Source organism: Rattus norvegicus, chromosome 10 (assembly GCF_021556685.1).
Source record: "Rattus norvegicus strain SHRSP/BbbUtx chromosome 10, alternate assembly SHRSP_T2T, whole genome shotgun sequence".
In the NCBI taxonomy this organism is placed as follows: domain Eukaryota; kingdom Metazoa; phylum Chordata; class Mammalia; order Rodentia; family Muridae; genus Rattus; species Rattus norvegicus.
In genome coordinates this window covers 59,081,538-59,102,233 of record NC_141543.1, presented here as the reverse complement: position 1 = coordinate 59,102,233, position 20,696 = coordinate 59,081,538, and the positions used below count along the sequence as shown (strand labels likewise).

Sequence of the window (20,696 nt, the reverse complement as noted above, 5' to 3'; positions counted from 1 at the left end):
CCCGCCTCCCCCCCCCCCCCCCCCCCCGGGGATCGATCGCCTTTGCTTAGCAGAGCTGGGCCCCATTCTCACCTGACCACACTCTGCAGGATCTTCCTCTCATCCTGGTCTAGACACACAGCAAAGGGGCAGCTGCTGGAGCTGATGATCTGCACCTTGTCCACTTTGATGTAGGATGTACTGATCTGGAAGGGAAGCCCTAGTTCAGGCCCTGGAGCCCTGGCCATACCTCTGTCAGCCCTGGGTGCTTCTTTTCCCACAGGAACTGGGAGAGTTTGGGACAGGATTGGCTGGCAGCTCTTGAGAGCTAACCATCAAGTCAGAGGCGGAATCATGAGAATCACAGCAGGTCCGGTCTCCTCTGCAGCTTCTTACTGAATCTCGAGGAATCAATGCACTGCCTGCTCCAACCCAGAGACCCCAGGGTTCTCTGACGTGGTGCCCACACTGGCTCAGACCTAGTGACCCTGAATGACCACCACACAACCACACAACCTTTGCACATATATACATCCTCACATTCCCCGCCTCATGTACTTCCTCTTCCCCAGCAATCCTTTCTCTGTCTCTCCCTTACACACAATGCAAGGCCACCTTCCCAAGCAAGCCACTCCCCACTCCTGCCAGGGCCGTGGGTGCAAGGCGAGAGAAGCGAGCCCTTACCTGGTTAAAGCCCTTTTTGGATTTAGGGTTCTGCCTCTTCACCACTTCTGTCAGGGTTAGCGTCAGCGCCTCCATGCTGGAATCTGGAGGTCAAGGGTAGCTCAGGTCAGGCTCGGGCACCCCCAGCCACACCTCCCAGCCATCCTCTCCAGCCCGCTTACCTAGTTCCTCCGGCTTCTGGCAGGCCTTGCTGAGGTTAACAGAGGTGCAGACCTTCTCTAGGTTGCTCCAGCGGCTTCGCCCACTGATGGCTCCCTGGAAGGCAGCAAAATCACACCCTTCAGCCCAGAGCCCCAGAGCCTGATGCCTTGGAAGGGTCTGGATGCTAAAGGGCCACCAAAGGAAGTCTGGGAGTCTACTTGAGGGCCTGAGAACGCTAGAGTCAGCTCTGGGCCCAAGCTCTGGTGAGGAGGACTCAGCCGCAGTCCCGGCTGGAAGGAGCTCAGCACCGACTTCACTTACCTTGCTGTAAATAATCTGTAGTGTTAGAGGGACGGCCTCCCGGTCATCGCCAATGCCCAGCCTTTTGCTTCCCGGACCTGCACCACACAGATGCGCTCTTCACTCAGTGTTCCCGCCTCTCTGGATACTCCCTCCCTCTGGCCTAGACTCCTCCGGGCTCCAACTCCCCAGAGCCAGGACTCCTTCTGCACCCCACATCTACCTCCCCGTAGTCCTTGCCCTGCTCTCTCCCCACAAGGCCGTGCCTCCCCTTGCTCCCTCTTCTTTCCGACCCCACCCCCTGCTCATCTCCGTAAGGGTTCCCTTGGTGCCCACCTGAAGCCTTGATAGCACGAGTGGTCGCAGAGTGACCCAGCTCCAGAGACTGGATAAAGATCTCCGTGGTCTTCTCCCCGGTGACGAAGGTCAGCTGGAAGGGACACAAGTAGAGCATGTACATCAGCGTGGACCCTGTGGACCAGCCTAGGGGCTTCCAGGGGTGAGGATGGAGTGCTGTAGGCCCAGCAGGCCACAGGCTGGGACTGGGCCATAGCTAACCAGGGGTTCAGGGAGAAACAGGACGACAGACCTCACCTCTGTCTGATAAACCTGCAGCAACACTGGGCGGGCTGCAAAGCGGCAGTAGTAGAGTAACATATCGGCCAGGATGGGCAGCTGGGTGGCCGAGCCCTCCAGGGGCCGAGATTCTGCCTTGAGGGACTGCTGTGGTAGATGGGGCAGCCAAGCCGGGTGGGAGAGGTGGTGGGGTAAAGGAAGCCACCAGAGGAAGGGAGGTGAGGACACACAGAGAGGCAGGGAGAAGAATTTGGAGGCAGACAGAGCAAGAGAGAGAGAGAGAGAGAGAGAGAGAGAGACAGTGAGAGGGGATCTGGACGCAGTATTAGGCAGGGATCCCAATGTATTCTTTGTGCCTCACCTTGCCTCACACAGGCCTCCTGGGAGACAAGTGAGGAGATGAGAGGGAACTGACACCTAAAGTCTTTTTACCCTTCTGAGGATTCCGCCCCCCCCCCCTTTTACCACAGTGGCCCCAGCCCTCGGCCGTATTACCCTGTGTTCAGACTTCATCTGGCTTCTCACATATGCTGCCCCTTCCCTTTCTAAGCTAGTCCTGGCCCTTCGTGGATTCCCCAAAACCAGAATCCTCAAAGTGAGATGGAAATGCCAGCAGCCAGTGGGCTCCAACCCCTACCTCAGAGTCCACTTACCTGACACAGGACTTCAGGAGGCAGATGCATGAGGCCCAACACATTGCGTTCATACCAAGGGTCAAGCATACCAAGGTAGTGAGAGATGTCATTGGTACTGTCCTCCCATGGGGCCTTGCCAAGGTCCTGGGGTAAGGGACAAGAATTATCCCCAGCTACAGGGAAAGCCAGCCTACCATAGCTACAGAGCACAGGGCTGCATCTGAAATCCCAAGTTGAGCTTCTCTATGCCTCTAGAGAAATATGATGGTATTCAGTCTTTGCCATTTGGCAGAAGGTCATACCCAAGGACAGGTCGGGGACCTGGGATTGAGGGCCAGGCAGAAGGCGCCTCCAGACACAGGAGATCGTTCTGAACGATTTTTTTTAAACAAATACCCAGAATCATCTCTTGTCTCTTCCCCTTCCCCATCCCATTTGGCCTGAGGTTTGGGACATACTGCAGGGCTGGGGTGCTTCAAGGAGTCTGGAAGGAGTGGAGATGCCTGGTTCAGAGAGGATAGGCAGGCACTAGAGCTGGCTCCGTGGCTTCTCTTCACAGGTACGTAGAAGAACTGAAGCTTGAAGAACCGGGTGAGGATCGGGTGACTGTTCTCCAGCCGCCTGGTTAGGGGATGGCGAATGGTGAATCCGGAGTGACTTCAGGACTCCCAGGCAGGCTCTAAATTCTATCAGCACCACAGTCCTGATGCACAAGGCAGAGCCACACACCCTGTCCCTACCCTTACCTGAGCTTGCTATAGGCCCGGGCCACCTTCCCTGAGATCCGGTCAGAGCCAAAGACCACAACCCGTAGTGTGGAAGCCTTGGGGTCCTCATCCCCGCTGAGGAAGGGACGGCGGCGCTGGTGGTGTGAGGGTGGTGCCAGAAGCCAGCTGGGTAGTTGGGTGCTGAGCTTGGGCTGGGGTAGGGACCGTGAGCGCTGAGCCCTGGAAGGGAGCTGGGTCGGAAAGTCCAAGGGGCTGCTGAGGCTCCCTGCCCGCCGCAGAGGCAGGGTTGGGTCTGGGCTGCATTCCAGACTCCGAGAGTCCCTCCTCAGGACCAACTGGCTGGTGCTCTTTAAAAGTTTATAGAACCTGTTGAACTTCTGCCTAGGCCTGCGGTGACCCTGGCGCTGCTGGCTGCCCGGCTTCTTGGGCCACTCTGAGGAGCTTTCCTCACTGTCCTCAACGTAGCCACTGTCCATGCCATCCGAGAGGCCTGAGACAAAGGTGGTCAGCACCTGGCGGGACAGCACTGGTCCTGAGGCCTGAGAGGAGGTAAGCAACAGTTCGGAGTCGTGAGACACCAGAGAGCCTGTGGAGAGCAGGGAGTCCCTCTCAGCAATATGCCTGTCAATCTCCAAGTCCTCCTCTTCCTCCTCTTCATCATCTCCCAGGATCCCTGGCTGCAGCAACTCCTGCTCCTTGAGAAGGACTTCCTGTAGGATGTCTATAGGAGACACAAGCAGTGTTTGGGTTGGTGTCCTTTGAGCCTCTGCTCTGGAAGGGTAGGAGGTGTTTGCTTCAGGGTTATAGTGCACCCCCACTAGCTCCCACCCACCCACTAGCCCCACCCACCCACTAGGCCCCACCTATCCACTAGGCCCCCACCCACTAGGCCCCCACCCACTAGGCCCCCACCCACCCACCAGGCCACCTACCCACCCACTAGGGCTCCCACCCACCCAATAGGCTTATGGCCTAATGTAGTGGGAGAGCCCACAGGGATGCAAAGAATTCACTGATGTAGGACCAGACTGGGACCAGCTAGCTGCCCCTTACCAAAGCTGTCCTGATTCCAGCTGTAAGTGTAGCATCTGGCGACAGGGATGGGAATCGTGTGGAGTTTCCCAGGGCTTGCAGTGTCTGTAAGAGCAGGGAGGACAGGAAGAAGGGACTGGGAAGGGGCCTTGCAGAATGGCCAGCCCAGTCTTCTGGTCTTATAGAAGAGGCCAGAGTTGGAGCAGTACAGGTAAGAGCCGCAGAACTGGATGGACTGGGATACCTGACTCTCAGCCTTTCTTTAAAGTACCACATAGACGGCGGGCCCTGTGCTAGTTCTGTGGACATGGCCAGGTCACAGCCTCTAAGTCCTCATTTTACTGACAATTGGGAAAAGGGTAGAAATAGAAACACTCGTAAAAGTCGTAAAAGCTTGCATAGTTTTGTTTGGTTGGTTTTGTTTCATTTGGCGTTTCGAGTCAGTGTTTTCTCTTTGTAGCCCTGATTGTCCTAGAACTTGTCCTAGACCAAGCTGGCCTTGAGTTAGGAGATCCACCTGTCTTTGCCTCCCAAGTGCTGGGATTAAAGGTGCTTGCCACCTTTTGGCTTGCATGTTTGTTTTGAGACAAGGTCTCACCATAGAGCTGGCCTCAAACCCATAAACTTCCTGCCTTAGCCTCCTGAGTGCTGAGATTACAGGTGTGTGCTACCGTGCCAGGCTCCTTAGGTTGGATGAGGAACAGTACCTGAAGCTGCCAACTGGTGGTCAGAAGTTATGCTACCTGACTGTGGTCACGAGAGTGTCAGGGGGCATCTCTAACTTCTTTTGGAGCAAGATATGACCATGGTGTAAGTGGGTCCAGGATCGTGTACCAGAGTAATGAGGGCAGCTCCATTCCCTCAGAGAGCTTCTTTCTCTCTTGCTAACATGAAGGCAGCCTTGTATCTGCCCACAGGAACTCTGCCTGAGGACTCAGGGAGCACACAGACGCTGAAGAACCTGGCCACTGGAAGATTCTGTGGGAGAGAGCTTCCAGGCTGGCTGGTGCGTGCACACTGAATGCCAGAATAGTTGTTCTCCCTCAGGCCTTACCTAAGATCCCGGGGAAGCCGGCTTTTTCTCCCACTGCCTGCAGCTTGGTCCGGAGCCACTGACGGGCCTCTGCTACATCCCCAATGCCAGATGCCAGCTCCTGGGCTTCTGTAGTCTCAGTGAAGATGTCCTCGAGCTCTTCTAGCGTCTTGGACTAAAAGTCCAGGAGGAGACAAGGTATGTTCCTGGTCCATAGCCAGGCCACCTGCCTCTCCCAGTTTGTAGTACCAGACCAAGGGCTCCCAGCCTCCTCACCCCTTTGACCCTTGGGTAAATAAGGAGCTGAGACTCCCTTACCCCTCTGCCCTTCATTTAAAAAAAATTCAGAAAAAAAAAGCCCAGGAAGTGTACTACAGAGAGGGAGGGGTTTCACACCCCTCGATGCATGAAGAAGAGTAAAGAGTTATTCACATGACGCAGCTGCAGCTAAACTGGTCACAGAGCCAGGCAAAGAAACAAGACCTTTGTCCAAATCCCATCCCCATTCCCATGGCATGGTGCCTTCTTTTGGGACAATGGGCACCAACGCCCAGCCCAGCAGTGCATTGTCAGATTCTGGCCAGGGAACAGCAGTGAACCAGGGCCAGCCCTGCAGTTACAGCCTAGCAGTGACACTTGGGGTTACGGAGGCCCGCGTATCTCCATAGCAAAATGGTTCTTCATAGACCTAGGCTCCCTGGTCTTTACCTGAAGTTTGCGGTGCAGTTTAGGAAGGTCACAGTGGGTCCCAAAGGTGGCCTGGAAGGCATGCAGGAGCAGGGTGGTGTAGGCGCCATGGGGTGACTGTCCCGGTGTGCTCAGCTTGTCTGCCACAGCGAGGAACTCAGCCTGTACCTCTACCGGGTTCAGCAACAGCACAGTGCTGGGGACACAGAGGATAAACCTTGTGCCGCTGTGCCCTCTGTGCCCCCGGGGCTCAGTTCCACACAGGTCAGCTCACAACAAGTGACAGCAGCTGCCAGGAAGGGGCTAGGGATGCTGGGAGTCCATTTTATGATTATTCTGGAGTGTTTTGTTTTTCCAGACAGAGCTTTCAAAGGTTCTTCTGAACCTGAAGGGCTGGACAGAAGAAGGCTCAGCAGCCGTTGATCAGAGACACAGCTCCTGCAGAGAACCTGAGTTCCCAGCATCCACAAGGTGGTTCACAATGACCTGTAACCCAGCTCCAGGGGATAGGACACAGCTGGCCTTCACAGGCCCAGGGGATAGGACACTGCTGGCCTTCACAGGCCCCTGCACTCACATACCCATAACCCCCCACACACAAATAATTAAAAATAAGCGTGCTAGGCCACGTCTACTCCCCAACCCCAGAGGGGCATCTGGGACCCTTGGGGTGTCAGTGCTTGAATGTCTTTGTTATGGAGACTTGCAAACATATTCAAATATTAAGAGAATCATGGAGCCTGAGGTGTGTGAGGAAGTTGGCAACAAGCAGCCTTCTCGCTTCTCTGTGCTGGCCCCCACACTGTGGGTTTCAGGACCCATGGGGCTGTAGCAGAAATGGTCTGAAAGTGGTAACAAACTCCAGGGCAAAGGGGCACCAGGCAGGCAGAACCACTGCTAGGCTCTGCCTTCCAGGGAGGAGAGCGGGCCAGAGCACAAGGACAGGATAGTCCCTATCTGTCAGAGACTGGCTTTTTTTTTTAAACCGGCTTTTTAAATTATAATTATTTAATGTCCCTATTCAGAATGAAAAGAAGGCAGAATCTTGAGCAGTGCCCGGCTGAGCTCCTGTGGAGCCTTGGTCATCCCTTCCACTGACGTGTGCTGATCCCCACTGCATGCTGGGACAAGACTAACTGAGCCGGTGGCCTGTCCACCTTGGTTTCTCTGCTACAGACAATGAAGATGAGAACATTTCTAACTCGAAGCTCTCCTAATATCTTCAGTATCCTTATTGGAGAAAGCCCTCTCTCGCAGAATTAATGTGGGGCTTAAATGATTCTATCTCTCTCTCTCTATCTCTCTCTATCCACATAATATATAATATTATACATTATGCTTAGAATAGTGCTGACAGACTGGAGAAATGGTTCAGAGGCTAAGAACACTGACCACTCTTCCAGAAGACCCAGGTTCGACTCCCAGGACCTGCATGGTGGCTATAACTAACCATCTGCAGTTCCAGTCCTAGGGGACCAGAAACCTTCTTCTGACTTCTGCAGGTACCAGCTACACAAATGGGGCACAGGCATGCATACAGGCAAAAGACCTCTACATTGTAATGGGATCAGATGTTGTCTTCTGGTATGTCTGAAAATAGCTACAGAACTCATATACATAAAATAAAAAAATAAATCTCTTTAAAACACACACACTTGGCCTCTCTCGTCTCCAGCTTTTTTACCCTAAATTTGGAGGTGAAGAAAATATTGTGTGCTGGACCCACTTGAGAATCTGAAGGGAGAAGGTTGGAGAGGTATGAATGGGGCTGGAGGGATGGCTCAGCGGTTAAGAGCACTGGCTGCTCTTCCAGAGGTCCTGAGTTTAAATCCCAGCAACCACATGTTGGCTCACAGCTACCCACAACTCCTGTCCCAGGAGCTCTGATGCCTTTTTCCAGCCGCTTGACTGGAATGTGCAGTTATGGGTGAGTGCGGGAGGCAGGGGATGGGAAAGAATGGAAGCTTCTCCCTCCCCACTCCCCCAGAGCACTCACACAGTGGAACTTCGGTGGCTCCTGATGGGCAGGCCCTGTTCAGCCCTCACCAGCCGCTGGTAGGAGATTCCTATGGACAACAAGCAGCATAGAGGAGGGGTAGGTGGGTTAGGTCCCAGGCAATGCCATCCTGGGCCTTTTACAAGTTCTGGACAATTGGGCTGGGAGTGCCCCATGAGGCTCCTGACAAACATTCAGAAGACAGTTGGCCCTAAGACAGTTGCTATTTGGTCCTTGAGCAAGTGCTTTGTTTCTGTGTGGTCACCTCATCTGTAATACCTCAGCCTTCACATCAAAGCCACCCTGAGCCTCTCTGGCTGCCCTCTGTCTTTTCTTAACCATTTTTCCAGGCCCTGTCCCTAGATTTGGAACAGGCAGCAGGAGACAGAGGGGTATGTTGTTAGATCCTTCATGTTCTGTTCTGGTTCTTTCTGCCTGGCCTTGGGCAGGCAGGTCATCATTTACCCTGGTCCTCAGTTCCTCCTGAAGAGACAGCTAGAGGAGACTCCTCAGTGACTGTTCCTAGCTTAGTCCTTGGCCCACCTGAGATGCACCAGCTAAACCTTCCTGGGAGGTAGAACGGCATGAGAGGGAGGACACAGGCCCGGGAGGCTGACAAGTAGTTTCTAGACCCTCTTGTAGTGTCACTAACGCCTGTTGTCTTTCTGCAGTGGGGGAGGGGGTGTGTGCCAGGCACCCATCAGTCTCCATGCTCAGTGTCAGACTGGCCAGGCAGCATCCTTCCACCCACTCTCCTCTTCTCTGCCTGGCTTCTCACTCCTTGGGGACCTAGGTCTTGCCTGGTGCCTGCTTTCTCTGACAGTCCCCAGCAGAGCCTGTCCCCCCACCCCACCCCTCCCATCCCCGTGACTTCAAACACACTGAAAGGAAACAACGTTCAGAAATAGGCACACGGAAGTCCACACTGGGCACACGGCACCCTGGCTGGGACTGAGCTGAGGAGAAGGAGGGAATTCCCCTTGGAAGCAGGAAAACCAAGAAAGCTATAAACACAAAGGCCATGAATTTTGTTTGGTAAACGACAGGAAATTACCAATTCATGTTCTTCTAACTTGGGACCTAATTGGTCTAATTGTTGGCCTATTGTGTGATGTTTGCTTTATATAATTGCCAGAGACGTGCTAATGTTAGGTCTTCTCTGTTAATGGCATCCTTAAAACATCAGCTGTTACTCTTAGGATTCGGGGTGCCATCTAGTGTCCATTCACATGCATTGCAAAGATAAATTCAATCCCGCCACACCCTCTGCCCCATGACACCCAGGCAACATAGACAAGCAAAACTTCTGTTGACTTTATTTCCCATTTTGTGTGTGTGTGTGTGTGTGTGTGTGTGTGTGTGTGTGTGTGTGTGTGTTCTGTTGCTGGGTAGAATCCAGGGCCTTGAATGTCTAGCTATCTTAATGTTTTTATTTTATGTTTTTTTTTCTTTGCATGTGTGTGTATGCTTGTCTGAAGGTTTTTGGCCCCATATGTATGTATGAATGTGCATGCAGTGTATGTGTATGCTTTGGGGGTCAGAAGTTGGCAGAAGGTGTTTTTCTCAATCATTCTCCACCTTATAAGGGGAGCCAGGATCTCTCACTTGAACCCAGCGCTAGCTGGCTTTGCCAGTTTAGCCAGCCAGCTTGCCTTGGCACTCCGTGTGTTTGCCTTCCAAGCACCGGGATTTCGGGCAGGCTGCCACTCCCACCCAGACGTTACCCGGTATTGGGAATCAGAATTCAGGTCTTCATACTTATGTGGTTAAGTGCTTTACCCACTGAGCAACAATCCCTGTGATGCTTTTAAAGCGAGCAGCCCACTCCCCAGGGTTCTTCACCCCTAATTACACACCCCCTAATGTGGGGCAGTTAGAGTGGGGCGGCTTCCTACTGCCTTTGTTGACCTAGGATAGACAGCTAGCCAGTCATACACCAAGCCACGAAGTCTCTGTGCCTGAATTTAAGTTCTCCAAAATGCTAGGGCTACCCAGCGCACTGTATTCCACTACAAGGTTTTGCCCCGGCCCCAAGCCCAACTGCCCAGCCTTGTGCCACCTTCTTGTATATGTGTTTTTTTTTTTTTTTTTTGACTCTGGGATGGTGTTGGCAATCGCAGTCTCTGTAGTTACTCTTCTCCTGCAGCGTTCACCATGAGGACTACCCTCTGTCACGTTTCCTCCTTATGTCTGTGGGTGTTTCCATCCCCTCACCTTGGGCTGTGGTGCCGTTAGAGTGGAGGCCGCTTCCGATGTTCTTTCTGTACTGTCTGCTTAACTTGGCAGCGCCAGGAGGGGGATATTTGGGGAGGGACTGATACATCCTGACACACACTGACCCAGAGGAAGCCGTGTTTTGAGCTAATGGCCTGTCTGAACAGTCAAGACGCCCACAATTCCAAGTAGAAGTACAACCATTTGATAAAAGAGTCAACCCTTGGTGTCCTTTGACCTCTCTTGGTGACGGCCTCCACTACTTATCATGAGGTTTATGGGGTTTATGAGGTTTATTGGTGGCCTAGGTCCTGAGCTGGAAACATTCTAGAGCTGCCTGACATAGGACCAGGGACTTTCCTATACAGGAAAGTTCCCCCAAAGGAGTACTGTGGGGTCTCCCAGATAGAGGGGTCACCTGTCTTGGTAGCAATAAGGCATCAAGTAAATGGAAGACTTTTGGAATTAAGTAGACATGGTTTACTGCCTAACTCCTGTTTCATTATCTAAACAACGAGCACGCCTGTTACTACACCAAGAACTCTTCTGAGACTACATGGGACCCGCGCTTACCACGTCGAATGTACCGTGAGCACGCAATAATGACACCTGCACCATTATCAACAATGGAAGTCCTGCTTTGATGGAGAGACTCAGAGGTTAAATGACCTGTGCAAGGTCATTAGCTGGTACGTGCCAAAATCGAGGTCCTTGTCACACAAGATCCCCATTCCTTCTACCACACTTGACCGAATTGCTTGGGCAGGGGAAGTGAATTTCTCACTTATGTGTATGTTGGGGGTGTTGTGTCACTTCCTCACCCTGTAGGATGGTATGTGGCCTGCTGAGACACAATCCTTGATGTTTGTGTGCTTTCAAAATTGCTGAATGCCTCACATGTAAAGTGCCCGTGTCACCAACAAGGATTCCAGATCAGTCAAGCAGGCAAGTCTGATATTCCATAGCACCGTGTGAGCACAGAGTCAACATTCAATAAACACACAGCCTGAAGCCCAACCGGCTGTTCGGGGGTGGGGTGGGGGGGGGCATTGACACCATTGGGGGTGGAGTCAGGAAAAAGGGGAAGGCCCTATTTTGATAACCAGCCCACTTCCTCCATACTGAAGGAGACTACCAGCTGTTGTCTTTTATTATTTTTTTTGGTTCTTTTTTTCGGAGCTGGGGACCGAACCCAGGGCCTTGCGCTTCTTAGGCAAGCGCTCTACCACTGAGCTAAATCCCCAACCCCAACTGTTGTCTTTATAGCTGTTGTCTCTGAAACTTTACTGGGGGAGGGCCCAGATCCCCAGGTCCCTTGTCATCTCTCTCTTACTTTGACAGGACCAATCTCTGAAGGTATCATCATCCCAATGCTTACTGCCTCCTGCAAGATCAAAGTTAACAGAATCGGCATCCTTCTTCCCAGAGAGAGAGGCGGCGCTGTGTTCCCATTGTTCAGATGGGGAAACTGAGGCTTATCTATGTTCCATGTCCTATCAAAGGGCCTCCCAGCCAATGAGGATCAGACTCTGCACCATTATCAACAACTAAGTGTGGTACTAAGCAAGAGAACCACAGAGCTATTTGGCGCTCCTTCAGTGGCTCAAGTTGCTTCCCCTGGTGAGGATCATTACAGAAGGCAGGGGTCATGCAGAAGTAAGTTCCATCAAAAATCACACAAAGACATTCGCCAATAAGCCTAGCTCCTGGTCATGTAGAAGGAGGTAACTTTATTTAACCCACTCCTTGCTGAGGACTAGGGCTTGGCTTCTGTGAAATCACAGGTTACCTATGGAGTGAGAAAAGTCACAAGTGTCTTTGTTGTTGCCGTTGTCTCTCCATAGAAGTGGTCACGCCCAGAGTTCTGGCCCCATCAAAAGTGTCTAAATGATGAGAGTTTAGTTTGCATCTGATGTCCTCAGTTTGAATCTTATTCTAGCTTAGGTGAGAAATTTACATCCATTTCTTCCGCTTCTTTTTTTAAGCAGCTCTGGCTATCCTAGAACTCACTATGTTGACAAGGCTGGCCTTGAACTTACAGTGATCCACCTGCTTCTGCTTCCCAAGCGCTGGGGTCAAAGGCATCACCGCCATGCCTAAGTACTTCCCTGCCTCTCTTGAAGCCAGCTCTACTACCTGGCCGCTGAGCTCTAACTTCAACGCAGGCCAGTGTGGAGCTGTGGGAGCTACTGAGCTACTTGGAAGTGATTCTCTGGCACCGGGAGAGGTCATGGTTTCTATTTCAGTTCTGCTTACCCTCAGAGAAGGATGAGCAGCTCTGTGAGTGCTTCCTGTCTGTCCCCGGCATCCGACTTCCCCCAGGCCGTTAGTGTGTGGATCTGAGACCTCTCACAGTCTCAGAAGCCAATACCGGTCCATGAAAGAGACGAACCTTACACTGATTGCTCATTTAGGACGAGCAGATGGATCAACTGATCGGCTGGAGAAGTAAGGCATGGACCCTTGCAAAGGAATTCACAAGCAAAATTTCTGTCCTGAACTTTTTAGTGCTCCTGAGTTGGGGTATAGAATGCAACGCTTCTCTCAGCTTCTGTTTACTGTATACGATAGCAGTCAAATGCCGCTGATGCTAAACAGAACCTAGAGTAAGTAAACATCACAATGGAAAAGCAAAAGGATGACCATGTATAATGTATGGGGAGTTCACCCAACTAGCTAATCCACATCTACTGATCTAAGTGCTGCTTTTTTAAAAAAGATTTATTTATTTATTTTATGTATGTGAGTCTTCAGACACACCAGGAGACATGGTGGAGACATACTGGATTCCATGACAGATGGTTGTGAGCCACCATGTGGTTGCTGGGAATCGAACTCAGGACCTTTGGAAGAGCAGTCAGTGCTCTTAACCGCTGAGCCATCTCTCCAGCCCTGTCATTTTAAGAGATTCTATATATATATTTTTTTATGATGTGCATATATGGTGTACAGTATGTGTGTGTGGGGGGGGGCGGTGCATATGTGAGTGCAAGTGCTCCAGATGGCCAGAAGAGGGCGACAGATTCCATGGAATTGGAGCTAAGGTGACTGTGAGCTGTCCCAAGTGAGTGCTGGGAACTAAATTCAGATCCTCTGTGGGAGCAGTATTTGCTCTTAATTGCGGAGCCATTTCTCCAGCCTCCGTCTTAGAAAACTGAATAGCATCCTACCAAGTGACTGCTGCCATCCGCTGAACTATGGTCATTAATCAGGGTTCTGCATTGGTTAATGATTAGAAAGAACACACTTGAGGAACATTCTCTGCTAAATCTTTGCACAGCTATGGTTAGTCTTCTAGATTGAGTTTCAAGAATAGAACAGTGGTTAGAAGAGAAGCCAGCCCCCTTCTTTCCCATCAGTACTGGTATTTTTGGTCTTTTTAAAGTCAGTCAATTTGAAAAGGAAGAATGTGTCTCCCTCTAATTCTACATCTGCTTCACTCCTAGAGGGCATGGTTCAGGCACTCAGGGTTCTTTCTGAAGCACGTGAATCATGTCCTCATTTATATTTTCACTGGTGTGTCTGACAATTTCTTGGTTTTTTTTTTTTTTTTTTTTTTCGGAGCTGAGGATCGAACCCAGGGCCTTGAGCTTGCTAGGCAAGCGCTCTGCCACTGAGCTAAATCCCCAACCCCTGTCTGACAATTTCTAAAACTGTCTCAATACACACACACACAGAGAGAGAGAGAGAGAGAGAGAGAGAGAGAGAGAGAGAGAGAGAGAGAGAGAGAGAGAGAATGAATCAGTTCTACACTTCCAGATCCTCACAGCTCTCGTGGCTTTATCTTAGGAATATGTTTGACCACTGTTCTGCATTTCTGCAGCCCAGACTCATACACCCTAGTTTTTCTTCCACTATTTTTGCTCTCTTGTTTTCCGTGCTTAAATCTTTTACTTATCTGCAAGTTATTTTATGTTTAAGATGGGACTTCGTTTAATTTTTTTTTTTTGAGACACATGTATCCCTGGCTGGCCTGGAACTCATTAATGTAGACCCTCTGTATTGAACTCACAGAGGTCCACTGCTTCCACCTCCAGAGTGCAGAGGTCAAAGGTGGGCACGGCCAATGCTCTACTGGATTATATATTTTAAGGTTGAATTTTAACTCACTTCTGAAATGATCGGCGGAGTTATCCTGATACTGCTTATTAAGTGACTGGGCATTTTTATTGCTGGCTTGAGGATGCCTCTTTACCACATCATAGCTTTTACATAGTTTGTTTCTAGATGTTGCCTTCGGTTCTGTAGATCTATTTCCACACCAATAGGTTCTGAGTAAATAACTTTAGCATTATGAAAGACCTAGTGGTGCAAATGCTTTCTTCTCAGTCTTCTCTAAGAACACATAAATAAACACATAGCAAATGAATGATTAAATGCTTCTGCAGTCCATTGATAATTTCACATAGGTTTTGGCTGTTGCATTTTAGATGATCTTGGTACTTTGATTTGGTTACATCATTTCCATGATACCTGATGTTATTATGATATTGGTTCGATCCCACAATGCATCTTTCCAATTACTTGCCCTTTGGTTAGTGCTGACTTCTCTGTGTAGGTTACTAACTCACATTTCTTATTTTAGATTTTTGTCTCTGTTGTATTCCTCCTCCTTCTATGCCTCCCTCCTTCCCTCTCTGCTCCTATCTCTTCGCTTCCCCCCCCCTCCTTCCCTCTCTGTCGCCTTCTCTTTCTTCTTGAAGCGGGATCTCACTCTGTAGCTCAGGCTGGCTCTCAGACTGTCACAATGCTCCTCTGACCTCTGCCTCCAGAGTCCTGGATGTTTTCCTCCTAGGTGGGACTGGTAAACTGGGAAGTTGAATCTGCCCTTTCAGGCTCTGAGTTACTCATCCACGTGATTCTCTCACACTTAGATAAGCAATTGGGTGTTATAAAATTAAAATGCTGTCCCCTCCAGATGAGGAAATATCCTTTGCATAGGCAAAATACATATAAGGAAAACCAGAGCGGCGCTCACGCTCACGTGTAATGGAAATGCTTGTGGCAGTTCCCTTGGGCTGTTGCCATATTAAAAAATACTTCTGTAGCAATAGTTTCCATATACTGAGAGGTTTTGAATATCAGAGAGTGTTGACGCTAAGCAAATGCTTCAGAGGAATCTATCAAGACGATTTCCCTGAAATTGAACCGTGGTGAATTACTCTGTTCTGGGGAGCCTCTCAGGGAATCAGACCCGGTTGTTCTTCCTCTTGCTGTGGCATGGCTTCCTCATGGTTCTCATTTAAAAACCTTTTACACCATTTGCCTCCGTAGGAAAGGGTGCACGCTGCCAAACCTGATGACCCGAATTTGATCCCCAGAACTGGTGCCAGGCTGCCCTCTGACCTCCACATACATAACCAGGCACGCATGTGCACCGCCACCCCTACACAAAGTAGCAAGTGTGCTTTAAAACGGCAGTCATCATTTCTCAAGAACTCTTGCTTTTCAGATGCTAAGTATGAAAGCACCTGGAAACACGAAGTCTTTGCCCACGCCTGTCAGGACAGCCATCAGCCCCTCCATTCTCAGCAGCAGGCACTATCCCTAGGAAAGCCGCTCCTACAACTGCAGGGCAAAGAGGACTAATCTCATCATCGTCCTGGGGGAGACTTCCCTGAGTGGCCACACAGGCCTGGTAGCCCCCACGCTAATCAGACCTTCTCAACCTTCCTAACACTCTGACCCTTTAATACAGCTCCTCATGTCCTGGCGACCCCCACCATAAAATCATTTTCCTTGCTATTCCATGACTGTAATTTTGCTATTGTTATGAATCACAATGTAAATATTTTTCAGAGAGGGAGGTTTGCCAAAGGGGTCGAGACCCACAGGCTGAGAACTGCTGCCCTAGCTAATCAGTATAGAGGTCCAGGCCTGTGCTAGCTTCCCTGAACAATTCCTCCTTTAATAACTTCCCATACGAACTGCTTTAACGTGTGTGAGCGAAACCGTCTGATGCTGGTGAAACGCGCCGTAAAGAGGGCGCACTCCTCGTTCCTTACCATGGAGTGGGCAAGGATGAAGTGGGCCATATGTGAAGAACTGTTTCTAGAAGGGCTAGCTATGCTAGTCATGTGATCCCTGGCCCCCTTGGTACTCACCTGGGGCCTTGAGCTCAGCATCGATGAAGGTGAGCATCTCTCGGCAGATGCTGCAGTAGGGAACCGGCCAGGTCAGGAAGCAGTGGTAGGTGCTGGCTGCCTTCAGCAGGAGGTCTGAGTCTGGTGGGAAGTGTGGAGTCTAGGGGGGAAGAGGGACGGTAAGAAGTGTGCAGGTATCCACGTGGTGGTGCAGGCCTTTAATCCCAGCACTTGGGAGGAAAAGGCAGGCAGATCTCTGTGAGTTCAAGGCCAGCCTGGTCTACAGGGTGAGTTCCAGGATATATGTATAGTATAGAAACCCTATCTTGAAAAAAAGAAAAGACAAAAAGGTGAACAGGTGAGGAAGAGTTCATTTGTATTCCCAGGGCAGCTTCTGCTCTCTTTCTGGAATATTCCACAAAGGACACACACTTCCGGGGAGCAGTACGCCCTAGGACAAAATGAGGGAAAACTAAACTATGGACAGACAAGATGGTGTCCAGAGCTTCTCTGTGGCAATGGGCCTTGTTTTCTTCAAATAGGGTCTCAAGTAGCCCAGGCTGGCCTTGAGCTCGGCACCACCTCTCAAGTACTGAGGATTGAACCTGGGGCTTCACACTTGCTAGGTAAGTGCCCTCCCCAGTGAGCCACACACTTAGCCCATAAACCACGGGTTTTTCCAACACTTGAGGAAGTCTCTCTGAAAAGCTGTCAGCTCGGGAGGTCATTGCAAATGGCTTCCACCCCTTTTGAGGAACCACGGTCCATGCAAATGCTATTCATATGTAAATATCCTCCTGAGAGGCAAATATTTGTATTCTTTGGATGGACTGGGTTTAATGCACCGGGAGTCATTTGGTTGGGCAGACTGGTGAAAGCCGGGGATAATCCCAGACCCCTGGGATGAAAGGTGAGCTGGACAAGAAAGTCTCTCAACGTATATTCTCATGACCACACTAGGACACGGTTCCTTCATGGAAGCCAAGAGGCAACCATCTATATTGACCAGAGGAATCAGAAGGTCTCAACCCATCTCGAGTGTCATGGCTCCCAAGTTTCTGTTTATCCTCAGAGAGGTGAGGCCTGTGCCCAGGTAGAGCCCACTCTTCCCTCTCTCCTCAGCTCCCCGCCCGGCTGTACTTACGCAGAGGACAGTGGAATAGAAGAGCAGAGCCAGAGGGGCGAGGAGGTCATAGGTGCCCTTCTCTTGGACCTGTGGAGATGACAGGTCTATCGGCCACTGTACAACTGTGACTGCCAGCCCTTCTGTGCCAACCTTAGCGGATTAATTCAGACATTCCCTTCTCCCCCTCAACTTGCTTGAGACCTTCCACAAAACCCTCCCTGTGGCTCCATAGCAGTGGGTCCTTTACATGTGAGCTTGGGAGTTAAGCACTCCAGAGGGGAGCGTAGCCCTTGAATTGGTTTGCTTGTGATCAGCCAGCAAAGGCACCAGGTAAATCTGATACCTGGATGGTGGCCGTGAACCCTGCAGTCAGTAACGGGCTTAAATGATGAACTTTCTTCTGGGGGTAACCAGCTAAGAGAGAGAATCACCTTTACAGCTCAAAAAGACAAGCAACTTAAAAGGGATTCCTCCAGGAAACAGCTTGAGTTGTTGTGGGGACTTGGCCCATTCTGGAACCTCCGCTCAGCTCAGCACTACACACTCTCTTCAGTCATAAAAGCCTGTACGCTGAGCTGTCAGAGGAGGCCTCCGCTTCCCTTCCCAATCAGTTTTCTCTTCCTTGTCTCTGTTGCTGTGGATCCTTCTGAGGAAAGGAACTCAGTGAAGCTCCCTCCCTGTCTCTGCTTCCCTCCTTCTAGTCCATACCCTGACTCACGAGCATCACCTACCCTAAGCTGTAGTTTGAACTCAGGTCTACACAGCACATGCTACATGTTTACACAGGACAGGACACTCAGTGCACAAGCGTAGCCGATGGGTCCCCAGGGTTGGGCAAGCTCTCTGGGGGGGTCCGAGAGCCTCAGAGCTGACCTAAGTCTTGACTCTACAAGGTCAAGGCTATCCGCCTCTGGCTCCCCCTCACCTCTTGGGTCTTCTGCAGGATCTGTTCCAGGAGGATGAGGAAGTGGCCCGGGTCCCTGCTGACCAGCTCCTGTAGGCTCCAGCAGTTCAGACACAGCCCGGCTAGACAGGGGGCAAGTTAGACCAGTGGTTAGTTTCACTCTCCCTGGCTAGCCATAGGTAGAGCTGTAGAGATGGGGGTTTATTCCGGAACCCTGCTATGGAAGAGTATACCTGAATATTCCTTTCTAAATAGAGTCTTGGAGAAATGGCTTCAATTGAGGTCCCCAAGCTCCATCAGGACATCTGAAGCCAGACCTGGTGGCACAGGTCTGTAAACCCAGGATTTGGGAAGATGAGGCAGTTGGATCATGGGTTCAGGGGTATCATTGGTAGTTCAAGGCTAGCCTGGGCTATATAGTGAAATACACTGAGCAGCAATACAATGATGATAGCAAAAAAGTCCACAGGACATCTTAACCCTGGGTCTGAGGTCACTCCTTAGCCACTGGAGTTGTTGATCGAAGTTGGATCCCTTAGAGGCCAAAGACCCTGCTGAGACTCTGCCCCTGCACCTCCGGGTGCAGCGATGGTCCCGACAGTTGTCCCTGCCCATTTTTCCTATAGTGGGTGCCAATTCCTGCCAGATGCAAGGAAGTCGAGCCAAGGGTAAAAATTGCTACAAGACAAGCGCTCCACCCCAGATCCAAGAGTGTCAAGTCCAGACAGTCATGAGGCTCCTAAGACTGCTTGGCAGAGGAGCCCAGGAAGGGAGGGGAAGCTCAATTCACTGAGTTGAAAAGCTCTGAGTCCTTGTCACTGGGACTTTCTTAACGTGCTGGTTCCTGATTTCCCTGAAATCAGCAAGGGCAAACTCCTAAAATTTAAAGAGGTGACCACAGGGACGGGGTTGCATGTGTGGGGTAGGGAGTAAGCACAGGGGAGGTGGAAGAGGACATAGCCTTCATGCAGCTGGGGGTCCATGCCTCCATGGGTGTGTGAGTGCTTTTCAAAACCCTGGAAGTGTATCCATGTGCCCATAGATTTTTGTCTAGCATGCGTGAAACGTTAGAGTCAACATTTAGTTGACTGCAAGAAAAAGGGAAAAAGAAACCCAACAACAGAGAAAAGCGGCAGTGCAGACACCAGTTATTTCCTTATTTCTTATTTAACGATGCTTGGGACCAACACTATGTAAACTTTAGCTGTATCAAAACCTGGGAAGGGAGGAAGAAGGAAAACCTTTCTTCACGGACTGTTTCTCTGTGCCACTACAGTGCTAGGCCTTCACACATTCTCCATGTTCCCAGCTTCCAGCCATTCTTATTCCCCTTATCCATTGGGATCTCACAAGGACAAGTGGACTGTACAAGGCCGTATAGTCAGTGAGAGTCTTAATCCAAATCTAATTCCAAAGGACAGAGAAAGCTGTCCACAGAGGTGATATCTGAGCTGAGACCTGCATAACAAGGGGTGGGTTTCCAGGGAAGAGATCCAGGAAGCGAGCCCAGAGGTCCTGGATGAAAGCTTCACCTGAGGTTCTGGACTGTCTCCCAGTTCCCCAGACCCACCTGACCAGGGAGCAGAACGGCGTCCGAGGCTCAGTCCATGCAAGCATCTCTCCAGAGCGTGCTGGATGCGGTCCTCTGTGCACGTTGTGGCTGCTGGCTGCATCCTGAGTCATTGCCTGCATGGGGAGACACTGGTCAGCTTGTTGGGCTCCCTTCCTGGAGAACACTAGGCTAGGGGAGCCCTCAACCCAGCAGGACCATTAGTAAAACTGGCAGATACTGGCAGCCCACTTGGGCTCTGTGGACAATGCACAAGGAGGCTCTCAGGTGTCTACAGGGGAGGGAGCAGCTTCCAGAAGGTTCATCCGTGTGGCAGGAGAGTGCACTCATGGGGAAGAAAAGCACGGAGGGGGAGGAAAAGAGAGTTCCAGGATGGGAACAGAGTGGGAAATGGGACACACCCACTCACCAGGCACTAGGGACTGTTGCCAATTGCCCAGGAAATGCCCAGGAATTGTCCAGAGAATGGCCAGGCCTCAGACATCTGGGCAAGGGACCTCCAGGGGGAATCAAAACCACACAGGAAGTTTTCTTGTGAATTTCCAGATCTGTATCTCCTAGTCCTACAGGGGTGAGGCTGCAAGATCTTCTTCCACATGCTAGACACCCCAACACCACTGCTAGGGCTAGAACAAGCACAGGGGTCTCTTCTTACACATTGCCTCACCCCTATCCCATACACTCTCAGCTCAGATGCCCAGGTCCTTTCTGCCTTGAACGTTTTGCAGTCTGTCCAGCGCCCTTTTACATTTTCCTGGGGCCCAGCTGGCCCAACTAAAGGGCCACAAGGAGGGGACTTGAGGAGCGGTTTTGACACCAGGTGGAAAACTGAGGGTCTCCAATAAGACTCGCTCATGTCTTGGTTCTGGGGAGGGCTCTTTGGGTCCTTTGGAAGCTGTGGCAGGCTGCGTGGCACAGTGATTAAGCCAGGTTGTGGCCTCCAACAGAGCGAGACCCAAACTGGACTCTGAGCTTCCCCCAAACCTCAGTTTGCTCATCTATGAAACG

The 20,696-nt window shown here is 50.9% G+C and overlaps 1 protein-coding gene across 3 annotated transcripts in view; it reads right to left on the bottom strand.

Moving 5' to 3' along the window:
• Positions 1–20,696, bottom strand: part of Pik3r5 (phosphoinositide-3-kinase, regulatory subunit 5) — a 67,977-nt gene that overhangs the window by 1,904 nt on the left and 45,377 nt on the right. Inside the window, 17 exon segments of one of the 3 annotated variants that reach the window (NM_001191923.2) lie at positions 73–185; positions 664–746; positions 825–918; positions 1,126–1,202; positions 1,441–1,534; positions 1,699–1,827; positions 2,334–2,459; positions 2,774–2,936; positions 3,062–3,764; positions 4,097–4,180; positions 5,130–5,283; positions 5,817–5,991; positions 7,792–7,861; positions 16,110–16,248; positions 17,233–17,301; positions 18,140–18,240; positions 19,689–19,804. In NM_001191923.2, the coding sequence (NP_001178852.1) occupies positions 73–185; positions 664–746; positions 825–918; positions 1,126–1,202; positions 1,441–1,534; positions 1,699–1,827; positions 2,334–2,459; positions 2,774–2,936; positions 3,062–3,764; positions 4,097–4,180; positions 5,130–5,283; positions 5,817–5,991; positions 7,792–7,861; positions 16,110–16,248; positions 17,233–17,301; positions 18,140–18,240; positions 19,689–19,791 (2,477 nt within the window). In that variant the 5' untranslated portion in view covers positions 19,792–19,804. 3 annotated transcript variants of the gene reach the window in all.